Source organism: Drosophila mauritiana, chromosome 3R, assembly GCF_004382145.1.
Source record: "Drosophila mauritiana strain mau12 chromosome 3R, ASM438214v1, whole genome shotgun sequence".
Taxonomy (NCBI): Eukaryota; Metazoa; Arthropoda; class Insecta; order Diptera; family Drosophilidae; genus Drosophila; species Drosophila mauritiana.
Genome location: NC_046670.1, coordinates 12,059,982 through 12,073,030, shown reverse-complemented (window position 1 = coordinate 12,073,030; position 13,049 = coordinate 12,059,982). Strand labels below are relative to the sequence as shown.

The window sequence follows — 13,049 nt, the reverse complement described above, 5'->3', positions numbered from 1 at the left end:
GTGCCAATAAAAACAGAAGGAATAAAATACATTTGTGTATTTAGTTAGAAGATGAAATGATTACATAGCAACTTATGTAGTTATCAATTCATGGAAATGTGGAAAATCCGCAGCTTAACGATTCGACTTGGCCACGCGCTCCAACTCGTCTTTCTTCTTGATGGCGTAGGAGTTGGAGGATCCCTTGGCGGCGTTGATCAGCTCATCGGCCAGACACTCGGCCACCGTCTTGATGTTGCGGAAGGCAGCCTCACGTGCTCCAGTGCAAATTAGCCAAATTGCCTGCAAAAAGCATTCAGTTATTAACTTTGTGTCTAGTTCTATTTGGACTTATAATAATGGATAAAAATAACTTTCTGATACTGTTTTAAAATTATTAACATTTCAATTGGTATGTGTTATCTTTTATTTTAAAGTTAGGAAGATCCAAGTGTCTATAAGAATTACGTAGGTAACTTTCTTAACTACAAGAAGTTCACTAAAAATTACTCTTTTTAACTTCATACGACTTTATGGAATGGGAATACGTTTACCTGGTTGACGCGACGCAAGGGCGACACATCGACTGCCTGGCGGCGCACAGTGCCGGCGCGTCCGATGCGCGTGGAGTCCTCGCGCGGACCGGAATTGACGATGGCGTTGACGGTGACCTGGAGCGGATTCTCCGAGGTTAGCAGATGGATAATCTCGAAGGCGTGCTTGACGATGCGGCAGGCGAGGAGCTTCTTGCCGTTGCTGCGCCCCTTCATCATCAGGCCGCAGGTGAGGCGCTCCACGATGGGGCACTGGGCCTTGCGGAATCTCTTGGCCGCATAGCGTCCGGCGGAGTGCGGCAGGTAGCGTGCGAACTTCTCCTTCACGGCAATATAGTCCTGCAGCGAGATGTCGCTGATGGAGATGTCGTCGCAGGCCCAGCGCCCGAATAGCTTGATTTCCGGCCACTCGGTGACCTCCTGGGCCGGCATTGTGGCCACGATATCTTCGGCCCAGCCCTCCTCCTCCTGCGGCATCACCTGGCCCACCACCTGGCCCTCCTCCTGGCTGCTGACATCCACCACTTCCTCGGCCATTTCGGGGCAATTAAATCAAGCTAGATCTCAAAAAGCGTGCGACTTCGCGAAGCGTACGGCGCGGAAAGAAAGAGGATGCAAAAGAAACGGTAAAAGGAGCTGTCACTTTCAAAATGGCCGCGACATACAACACTGCGCCAAAGGGCTGCCAACTTTGAGGACTATTTGGCGCGGGTTCAAATTTCAGGATTGGCTTTTTTTGTTGTCTTTTATTTTCTTTAATAAAATGTATTGACTTTTACGTTTCTTATTGTCCACTGCACCGATATACTTTTAAAAACTTTATTCTTAGATTAAGAACATTATTGTTTATTTATAGCTTTGGTAAATTAGTTTCGTAAGACTGCCTTTTCCGAAGTCGCTGAAGACGCGAATGAAACAAAAATGCGCATAATTTAAATGCACATCACCATACATATATACTTGGATAAACAAATGCAGCAAACGCTCGGGTTCATTTTACTGCTGACTTAACATAAGCCCAGCAGAATTGCTGCTTTCCCATTATGCACTGATACACTGAACGAAAAGTTGTTTCAAACAAGTTTAATTTGTAATTGTATATCCCTCTACCTTGTTTATTTCCTAATAGTATATCCCTCGTCCCTGTTCCAAGGCTTGTTTAATAATAGCATTCCCTCTTTTGCACCAAACTTAAAACCATTTGATAAAGGAAATTGGTGCCATATATATGTATGGATGATGTGTGTAACGCACTCATAACAATTTAGCGCGTGCTTCTGATATCTGATAAGCCATCGCCGTAGTCACACTCTCACACATATTGATAAACAAAACGTATATATTTTATTTGTTTTAATATGGAATACTTTCTCTAATAATAATAATGCGACTGTGCAACCTTCTACAACTGCTGCCTCAAACAGTAGCTTGAAATATACAAGTTTATCGTTTTGCGGTAGTAAATATAATACATTCTGAATTAGCCTTCGAAGAGCCAGCGTAGAAACAAACATAACAAACTGCTTAAAATCAAACACGGACACACACACACGATGTCTTTCGTTTGGCAAAGAAATTAAATAAACAAATCACGGTCGTTTTCACACCGTGCACACTCCACAGTCGATTGAGTGATGCTGGTGACTGCGAGCGTGCGAGGCGTGAAAACCAACTGCCAACTTAACCAACTATAATCTTAATAAGTAACTAAGTCCTAGTTTAAAGCGTTTCGGCTGATCGGATTTCGGTTTGTCGGGCGTCTCCTGCAAGCAGTAACTGCGTATAGCGAGTCGTAATTTCCAAAAAATACGCAAACACTGATGTCGTGCGTGTCTGCATGGGGATGGGGGAATGCTCTGATGACTGATTGTTGTTCTTCGTGATGATAATGGAGTGGCGAAGGCTGCGGGAGAAGAGTAAAAGTTTATTTCATGACTTGAGTTTGGCTGAGGTCGAGACTATAGCACTCGCAAAACGATGGAATGCTGTTGCTTAGAAAAATGCATCTAAGAGGATGCATAACTCATAAATGAACTTATTACTGAGCTAATCAGACGCAAGAACAAGTGCGTTACAATATTCTCTTAGACGCGAATCTAGCAATGCAACATAAATGAGATAAGGAGACCGCAAGTGCTATTCTCTTGACCTTGGCTGTCTCTGCAATGATTCACACTCACACTGGATGGCTGGCGACGGCGCCTACTCCTTGTCGCCCATCTTGGACTTGGAGGTCATGTAGATGCCCACGATGAGGCCGAACAGACCGATGGCCGAGCCGAAGATCTCCACAATCAGGATCTTGACGAACAGCGCAGCATTGGCGGCGTCCGAGAGGGCGGCACCCGAACCCACAATGCCCACAGCGATGCCGCAGAACAGATTGACCAGGCCGACGGCCAGGCCAGCGCCGAAGATGAGGTAGCCGGAGAACCAGTTCGTGTTCTGGATGGCCGGCTGCGACAGGGCCGTCTCCATCGAGAACTGCTCCAGCTGTCCGGACAGAACGATGGCGGTGATCAGACCGTAGATGGCCACCGCCTCGCAGAAGATGACCGAGATCAGATTCTTGGTCTTGATGCGGGGCGCCTTCACGCCACCGCCCACGATGCTCGTGCCCGTCGTATGGATGCCCAGGGCGGCGCCCACGACAGACAGCGAGACGGAGAGTCCGATGCCCAGGCAGGCCCACATGTACGGGTTCGAGGAGGCCAGGAACCAGCCCACGCTCACCCGCTCGCCCTTGCCCGTCATCACGAAGTACAGGGTCAGGATGGTGGCCACGGCGAGGAAGAGCCACAGGAACGTTTGGGACACCACGGTGCGTATTTGGGCCGCCATCTTGCTATTTGTTCACTGTCTGCAGATCGGGGGAGCGTTAGCACGTCCGGATTTCCAAATTTTCCAGCTGACACTCACCGAATTGCAGGCGTAATTGTATTTTCTTGGCCGACAGGTGACTGCTCCGTGCGAAAAAAGAATCCACAATCACATGACGTACATTTTCTCTATCACTCGCTATCGAATAATCACGCCACTCGATAAGTGCGATAACACAACCGTGCGCGGCGATAGTCAGCTGGCTATTTTGTAGCCAGAACTTACACTTCTAATCAACAATGGGAAAATGGCTAGAAAGTTCATCAGTTAGCTCTGCAAAAGGGAAATTAATCAATAGCTGTTCCCGATATTGCGATATATGAACATTAAAACATATTTGTTATATATCTGTGTTTCTTATTTAGCTACTCATTTTGGCTGCAAAAACTTAGAAGTGCGTACTAGCTTTCTTAGCATTGGCACTCACCCTACCAGTGAACTAAAAGCTTGGTCTCACACCATTAGTCAAAACGATATCGATTTAGTATCAGCAATCGATATGATTTAGCACATTAGTGCAATTTTGAATTTAAATGTTAGCGGTTACTTTTCATATCTGCATACCTATTCAAACTTGCTTTTAAATATATACTTTTTAATTCAAAGTTAAATGTTTCATTTTATTAATAAAAAGTGACAGAATATCATTTATTAAATGTGTAAAATTAGCTTTCTATTTCTAAGGTTTCAATTTTTCTACGGTTGTCAAACATCTAAAACAAATAACTTTTAGTTTCTACGATCTAACCCCGATTTAATATGCTTTTATGGAGTCAATAACTTGAATGACTGCATACCTTTTATGTCATTTTTATATTTTTATGGACAGCGGCAATTTCAAATGTCTGCCTCTTTGCAAATGCAATTTTCTTGTAACTTACTTGGCCCAAAAAGATTTATCAGTAGTAAATGTTTGGGTCTCAGATAGGTAATATTTTTTATTTACACTCATTAAATTTTGCCATATAAATGGCGAAGCTCTCGTTTATTTTCATTTGCCTTTGTTTTTTGTATGCATATCAGCAGTCGGAGGCCTGTTTGCAGTTCACTGGCCACCGTGGAATTGCGCCTACGCGCGGAAAACTGTCCTGTCGCCAGCGACTTTCTCAGCTCATTGACTTGGCCGGAAAAGGGCCGGGTCAGGTCAAGATTCCGCTGTGGATGGGACGCACGTTTAACAGCAACCACGTGACGGTAGCGTAATCTAGAGCCACATCATCATTAAATATTTACACTACATTATAATTTCTGTTCTTTTCGCACGCGGCGCGTGTCGGGCTCTCATACACAATTACACTTGGAAAATATTCAGAAATATGATTTAAAATTTTTTAAAATAATAAATACTGTATATATAGGTAAATATTGTGTTCACACATGAACACGAATATATTTAAAGACTTACAATTTTGGGCTCCGTTCATATCTTATGTAAATGAATCGAGAGCGATAAATTATATTTAGGATTTTGTTATCTAAGGCGACATGGGTGCATTGCTCAAAAACATGTGCACACCACATGAGTCAGTCACTTGAGATCGTTCCCCGCCTCCTAAAATAGTCCCTTAGTGGGAGACCACAGATAAGGTCCTCGCCGCTCAAGATAGGCAGATGTGCCCGAGCGTGGGACCTCGATAAGGCGGGGACTATTTACTTAGGCCTCTGCGTAGGCCATTTACTTTAAGATGCGATTCTCATGTCACCTATTTAAACCGAAGATATTTCCAAAATAAAACCAGTTTCTTACAAAAACTCAACGAGTAAAGTCTTCTTATTTGGGATTTTACATTTGGTCAATCGAGCCTTTAATCGACTCTGCAGTTTCCCCCTACCAAAGGTAAGGAACTCAGAGAAAGGCCAGCTCCTTTTAAGCATCTTACAGCTAAAGGTAGCAAAAATAAGTGACTCTTGTTTCCCCCTACCAAAGGTAAGGAACAGAGTATAAATATAAAAAGCAAAAAGATACAAAAGAATCTTTTATGTTTTAAAACAAGCACCTTATAGTCTATAGCTAAAGATTGCTTTGTGTACCATTATAAATTGTGGTAAGGCGTGCTTGAGGCCATACATCAGCAATTGTGAAATTAAAAAGTGCATAACAAAAGTGCCTTATAAATGCTCTAATAGCATTAAATCAGCTCATAAATAGAGTGCAGTGTATATGCCATAAGAGCATAAATTAAATAAAAAGTGCCTGAAAACAGTGCCTTATAAATGCTCTAATAGCATTAAATCAGCTCATAAATAGAGTGCAGTGTATATGCCAAAAGAGCATAAATGCCGAAATAAATGGCTAAAAAACAAAAAATCTGACTGGACTACAAAAATAATAAAACGTGCCAAATAAAAAAAAAAAAATCATCTTTAAACATCGACGGAGCCTTAAAGAAGAGAAGGAAGTCAAATTCAAAGGAGCCTCTACCAGCAGCAGAAGCAGCAACAACAGCAGCAGCAGAAGCAGCAACAGCAGTAGCAACAGCAGCAACAACAGCAGCAACAGCAGCAGCAACAACAACGACATCAGCTAAGTCAAAACAAGAATTTTCTGTTTATCCAAACACACATATATATATAAATACATATAAAATACATATACACGTACTATATATATTAAGAAATTACAAAAAATTTTCAAAATGATGTCAGAAAAGACTATTCAATTCCTTAAGAAGCAGTCCGAAATTATTTTGGAAATTAGAAAGTTGGAAGTAAAACCAACATTAACAGATGTAGAAATTCTAAAATTAAATGAGCTTCAAAAATGTTTCATTGCTAATCATAGCAATTTGTTAAAGATCGGCGTTGTCGATCATGAATATTTTAACGCGAAGCAGTATGATTTAATAATGATGGTGTTAGAAAAAATTAAAAATAAAAATGAAAAAATTAAGGGCGAGTCGGTAGAAAACACTTTCCCTAAATCAAACACTGTCCCTAAATCAAACCCTCCCCCTACATTAAACCTTGAAATGTGTGGTCACCCTGAAAAAGAGGGTATAGCACAAAACAACGCTTTAAAAGTAGAGCAGGCATTTCGAAATAATGTTGGCCAATTTCGAGTATATCTAGAAGATACGTCTAAACTAATAGACAGTAGTCCAGATTTCCTTAAAATAAGGAAAAATAAAATTGAATTTTTATGGCATAAAATAGATAACCTGATTGAACAGGTGAATAGTCATTTTGAGAGCTCGCTATTCGAAGAAGAAATTAGCGAACTTGAATTTGACAAACAAAATATTATTACAGCCATTAATAGTCGACTCAGTGGCACAATAAATAAAGCTGAAATGTCGACGGTTGTTAAGGCGGAGGAGTTACCAACCCTGCCTAAAATACAGATTCCCACTTTCTTTGGTGATTCCAAAGAATGGGATCTTTTTAATGAACTCTTTACAGAGCTCATACATGTGAGAGAGGATCTCAGTCCTTCTCTCAAATTTAATTATCTAAAGTCAGCATTAAAAGGAGAAGCCAGAAATGTGGTTACTCATTTACTGCTCGGCTCTGGAGAAAATTATGAAGCCACTTGGGAGTTTTTGACCAAGCGATATGAGAATAAAAGAAACATATTCTCAGATCATATGAATAGGCTTATGGATATGCCAAATTTAAATTTAGAATCCAATAAGCAAATAAAGACATTTATTGACACGATTAACGAGTCAATTTATATTATAAAATTAAAGGCACAATTACCAGAAGATGTGGATGCAATTTTCGCTCACATAATTCTTCGGAAATTCAATAAAGAATCACTCAATTTATATGAAAGCCATGTTAAAAAGACAAAAGAAATACAGGCACTTTCTGATGTCATGGACTTTTTAGAGCAAAGGCTCAATTCTATATCATCATTCTCACAGGAAGTAAAACCTGTAAAGAAAATGATTAATAATAACAAGAATAAAAATTATAGTGACAATTGTGCATATTGCAAACTACCAGGGCATTATTTAATTCAATGCCATAAATTTAAAATAATGAATCCAGCAGAACGGTCTGACTGGGTAAGAAAAAATGGGATTTGCCTAAGATGTCTGAGGCATCCGTTTGGTAAAAAATGTATAAGCGAGCAGCTTTGTTCGACTTGTCGTAAACCTCACCACACGTTACTTCACTTTGCAGGTCATAATCCAGAAAAAGTGAATACGTGTAGAACAACAGGTCAAGCCTTGTTGGCCACGGCCTTGATTCAAGTAAAGTCGAGGTATGGAGGCTTTGAACAATTAAGAGCATTGATTGATAGTGGCTCTCAAAGCACAATTATTTCAGAAGAGTCTGCACAGATTCTAAAATTGAAAAAATTTCGGTCTCATACTGAAATAAGTGGAGTATCTTCCACAGGAACGTGCATCTCCAAGCACAAAGCGGTTATTTCGATAAGAAATTCTCCGAAAAATTTAGAAATTGAAGCAATTATTCTCCCAAAACTTATGAAGGCACTTCCAGTCAACACGATTAATGTTGATCAGAAAAAATGGAAGAACTTTAGATTAGCCGACCCCGATTTTAATAAACCGGGTCGCATTGATCTAATCATTGGAGCAGACGTATATACTCACATTCTGCAAAATGGAGTTATAAAAATAGACGGTCTCCTTGGGCAAAAAACTGATTTCGGGTGGATAGTTTCTGGATGTAAAAAATCCAAAGGAAAAGAAACCATTGTAGCCACAACAATAGAAATAAAAGAGTTAGATCGCTACTGGGAAATGGAAGAAGAAGAAAAAGATGATATCGAGTCTGAAATCTGTGAAAATAAATTTATCAAAACGACAAAAAAAGATTCAGATGGGCGATACATTGTGTCAATTCCATTCAAGGAGGATGTCACCTTAGGAGATTCAAAGAAACAAGCGATAGCTCGTTACATGAATCTAGAGAAAAAACTAAAAAGAAATGAAAAACTTAAGGTTGACTACACTAAATTCATGAATGAATACATGGATTTAGGACACATGATTGAAGTGAGTGATGAAGGCAAATATTTTTTACCGCACCAGGCAGTGATTAGAGATTCAAGCCTTACGACCAAATTGAGAGTAGTTTTTGATGCTTCAGCAAAAACTACGAATAACAAAAGTTTGAACGACATAATGTGGGTTGGGCCACGAGTTCAAAAAGATATTTTTGACATTATTATTAAATGGAGAAAATGGGAATTTGTTGTTTCGGCAGACATTGAAAAGATGTACCGACAAATTAAAATAGATAATAATGATCAAAAATATCAATATATTTTATGGAGAAATTCTCCAAAAGAAAAAATTAAAACATATAAATTAACCACAGTCACTTACGGAACTGCATCTGCACCATATTTGGCTACCAGGGTTCTGGTAGATATTGCAGATAAATGTAAAAACCAAGTTATTAGTGCAATAATTAGGAATGATTTCTATATGGATGACCTAATGACTGGAGCTGATTCGGTAGAAGAAGCTAATAAATTAATAACATTAATTCTCCATGAATTGCAGAAAGTTGGATTCAACTTAAGGAAATGGATTTCCAACAATTCCAAAATATTAACCACTGTGGAGGACACAGGGGACAATAAGGTTCTCAATATTATCGAAAATGAATGTGTTAAAACTTTAGGACTAAAATGGGAACCTCAAAATGATTTATTTAAGTTCAGCGTAAATTGTAATGATGAATCAAAAAATATAAATAAGCGCGTTGTGTTATCAACGCTAGCAAAAATATTTGATCCGTTAGGATGGTTGGCACCAGTCACGGTTTCAGGAAAACTTTTTATTCAAAAACTTTGGATAAATAAAAGTGAATGGGATCAGGAATTATCCATAGAAGATAAAAATTATTGGGAAAAATATAAAGAAAATTTATTATTGTTAGAGAATATTCGAATCCCAAGGTGGATTAATTCAAACAGTTCTTCAGTCATTCAGATTCACGGATTTGCGGACGCCTCCGAAAAAGCATATGCTGCAGTAGTCTATGCTAAAGTAGGACCTCATGTTAATATAATAGCTAGCAAAAGTAGAGTCAACCCTATAAAAAATAGGAAGACAATTCCCAAACTCGAGCTGTGTGCAGCTCACCTGCTTAGTGAATTAATCCAAAGACTAAAAGGATCAATTGACAATATAATGGAGATCTATGCTTGGAGTGATTCCACGATTACCTTAGCATGGATTAACAGTGGTCAAAGTAAGATCAAATTTATAAAAAGAAGAACGGATGACATTCGGAAATTAAAAAATACTGAATGGAATCATGTTAAGTCAGAGGATAATCCAGCAGATTTAGCATCCAGGGGAGTGGATTCTAACCAGTTGATCAACTGTGATTTTTGGTGGAAAGGTCCGAAATGGCTAGCAGACCCAAAAGAACTTTGGCCTCGGCAGCAGTCTGTAGAAGAACCTGTCTTAATAAATACGGTATTAAATGACAAAATAGATGATCCTATTTACGAATTAATAGAAAGGTATTCCAGTATAGAAAAACTTATACGTATAATAGCATACATAAATAGATTCGTGCAGATGAAAACAAGAAATAAAGCCTATTCATCAATTATTTCAGTAAAGGAGATAAGAATAGCGGAAACAATTGTTATTAAGAAACAACAAGAATACCAGTTTAGGCAAGAGATAAAGTGCCTTAAAATCAAAAAGGAAATCAAGACAAATAATAAAATATTGTCATTGAATCCATTTTTGGACAAGGATGGGGTTCTAAGAGTTGGAGGAAGATTGCAAAATTCCAATGCAGAATTTAATGTTAAACATCCAATCATTTTAGAAAAATGCCACCTAACAAGCTTATTAATAAAAAATGCTCATAAGGAAACATTGCATGGAGGGATAAACCTAATGCGAAACTATATCCAAAGAAAGTATTGGATTTTCGGGTTGAAAAATTCGTTGAAAAAGTATTTAAGAGAATGTGTAACGTGTGCAAGGTATAAACAAAATACAGCTCAGCAAATAATGGGTAACTTGCCAAAATATAGAGTGACGATGACATTCCCGTTTCTTAATACTGGAATAGATTACGCAGGTCCTTATTATGTTAAATGTTCAAAAAATCGTGGCCAAAAAACATTTAAAGGATACGTTGCTGTATTCGTTTGCATGGCCACCAAAGCCATACACTTAGAAATGGTAAGCGATCTAACTTCAGACGCATTTTTAGCAGCACTCAGAAGATTTATTGCTAGACGGGGAAAATGTTCCAATATCTATTCAGACAACGGAACAAATTTTGTAGGAGCTGCAAGAAAATTAGATCAAGAGTTATTTAATGCAATACAAGAAAATATAACGATTGCAGCGCAGCTTGAAAAGGACAGGATTGATTGGCATTTTATTCCCCCGGCAGGACCTCACTTCGGAGGTATTTGGGAAGCTGGAGTTAAGTCAATGAAATACCATTTAAAGCGTATAATCGGCGACACTATTTTGACTTACGAAGAAATGTCAACTCTTTTATGTCAAATAGAAGCATGCTTAAATTCAAGGCCATTATACACTATAGTTAGTGAGAAGGACCAACAAGAAGTTTTAACACCAGGTCATTTTTTAATTGGAAGACCACCTTTAGAAATAGTCGAACCAATGGAAGATGAAAAAATCGGAAATTTGGATAGGTGGAGACTTATCCAAAAAATGAAGAAAGATTTCTGGGTTAAGTGGAAAAGTGAATATTTGCATACGCTCCAGCAAAGGAATAAATGGAAAAAGGAAATTCCTAATATAGAAGAAGGGCAAATAGTTTTATTGAAGGATGAGAATTGTCATCCTGCAAGATGGCCTTTAGGAAAGGTGGAAAAGGTGCATAAGGGGAATGATGATAAGGTCCGAGTGGCTAAAGTAAAGATGCAGGAAGGATATATCACTAGACCCATTACTAAAATTTGTCCCTTGGAAGGAATAAAGTCTGTTGACAAAAATGAGGCTGACCAAGAGCCAAAAAGACGAACTAGAGCGACATCGGGAATGTCCAAGATCGGAATCATTATGGCAATGTTGTTGTTTGTGTTAAGTTGTCAAGTTTCTAGCGCATTACCTAAAGATATAGCACCAAGATATTCTATAGACAAAATAAATAAAACCTCAGCAATATATCTAGACCCGCTAGGAGATGTTGAGATTGTGAGTACTTCTTGGAATTTGGTTATCTATTATAAAATGGATCCATATTTTAAAATGTTAACAAAGGGTAATGCGCTTATACAAAGTATGAGGAAAGTTTGCGAAAGACTTCATAGCTTTGAAGAGCAATGTAGTCTAGTCTTAGATAATATGCAAAGTCAGTTATCGGAACTTGAAGAAAACAATAAATTGTTTATGATGCAGTCTAGATCTAGAAGCAAGCGTGCTCCTTTCGAATTTATGGGTTCCTTGTATCATATTTTATTTGGTATAATGGATGAAGATGATAGAGAGCAATTAGAAGAAAATATGAAGAATTTGTTAGATAACCAGAACAACCTTGATAAACTAATTCAAAAACAAACATCTGTGGTTGATTCAACTTCTAATCTATTAAAGAGAACAACAGAAGATGTTAACTCCAATTTTAGAAGTATGCAAATAAGAATTGAGAACATGACAGAAGTTCTTAAAGAAAATTATTATGTTTATAAGGAATCAATAAAATTCTTTATGATTACGAAACAGCTACACTCATTGATTGAAGAAGGCGAAAAAATTCAAGCAGGCATTATAAGCCTGTTGATTGATATTAATCACGGTAGGCTAAATACAAATATTCTCAGGTAAGGTTCCTGCGAATTCAAAAGTCCGTCTGCAATGTACTGGCTCTCAAATTGAATTGTTTGATTTGCCTCAGCAAGGAGTTTTAAGCATTGCGCCATATTGTACGGCAAGAACCGACGATAAAATTCTAGTTGCCCACCATAACATTCAGTCCGAAAGTGAAGAATTATTATCAACACCTTATATAGGAGAAGTTAGTGAAGTGCCGAAGATTATTTGGGATCCGCTGAAACTATCAATATTAAATCATACTGAGGAATTTGAACGATTGAATAATGAAATTAAATTTATGAAAGAGAACCATCAAAAATTGAAAGATTTACATTTCCATCATATTTCCGGACATGCTGGTTTAATTATTGCTTTAATACTAATGATAGTATTAATAATATATTTCATACGGAAATGTGCTGTGCAACAAAGAATGCAAGCAATAACCTTTGCAGGTCCGTTGCCAGTACTATAAATATCAATAGTAAATAAACAATAAAATAATATAACAAATAAAAATATACAGTCCACTATATCGTTGTTTAATAGAAAATGTACTTCTACATAGAAAAAGCAAAATGTTTAAAATAAGTTAATTGAGTACAAATTGTTGAATTAAAAATAATATAAACCATAATTGTAATCCAATAAAATTAAAAGCCAGAAAAACTAGGCCCATTGAAATCTTAGTTGCAAAATAAATGAACATATATCAAATAAATACAGTCCACTACTGTTATAAATGCAACTAATATACTAATGTACATCTCAGCTTTGCTGGCCCTTTGGCAGAATGTTCACACATGAACACGAATATATTTAAAGACTTACAATTTTGGGCTCCGTTCATATCTTATGTAAATGAATCGAGAGCGATAAATTATATTTAGGATTT

At 37.8% G+C, this 13,049-nt stretch overlaps 2 protein-coding genes across 2 annotated transcripts; both read right to left on the bottom strand.

Annotated features, from left to right (window-relative positions):
* Window positions 1–22: 22 nt before the first annotated feature.
* LOC117143468 (40S ribosomal protein S5b) lies at window positions 23–1,164 on the bottom strand. The gene is made up of 2 exons (XM_033308181.1): window positions 534–1,164; window positions 23–282 (listed from the first exon to the last, which is right to left on the bottom strand). The coding sequence occupies exons 1-2, from the start codon at window positions 1,068–1,070 to the stop codon at window positions 115–117; spliced, it is 705 nt and encodes a 234-aa protein (XP_033164072.1). The 5' UTR covers window positions 1,071–1,164; the 3' UTR covers window positions 23–114.
* Window positions 1,165–2,344: 1,180 nt separating this feature from the next.
* LOC117143469 (V-type proton ATPase 21 kDa proteolipid subunit) lies at window positions 2,345–3,562 on the bottom strand. Its single transcript, XM_033308182.1, has 3 exons — window positions 3,453–3,562; window positions 2,714–3,393; window positions 2,345–2,436 (listed from the first exon to the last, which is right to left on the bottom strand). Exon 2 carries the CDS (start codon window positions 3,372–3,374, stop codon window positions 2,736–2,738), a length of 639 nt encoding a protein of 212 aa, XP_033164073.1. The 5' UTR covers window positions 3,375–3,393; window positions 3,453–3,562; the 3' UTR covers window positions 2,345–2,436; window positions 2,714–2,735.
* Between the last annotated feature and the right edge of the window lie 9,487 nt (window positions 3,563–13,049).

Excerpts from the sequence above, each read along its gene's own strand:
- LOC117143469 (XM_033308182.1), bottom strand. The coding sequence starts at position 3,374 with ATGGCGGCCCAAATACGCACCGTGGTGTCCCAAACGTTCCTGTGGCTC.
- LOC117143468 (XM_033308181.1), bottom strand. The coding sequence starts at position 1,070 with ATGGCCGAGGAAGTGGTGGATGTCAGCAGCCAGGAGGAGGGCCAGGTG. Across the intron at positions 283-533 it reads CCTTGCGTCGCGTCAACCAG|GCAATTTGGCTAATTTGCAC; the intron begins GTAAACGTATTC and ends TGCTTTTTGCAG.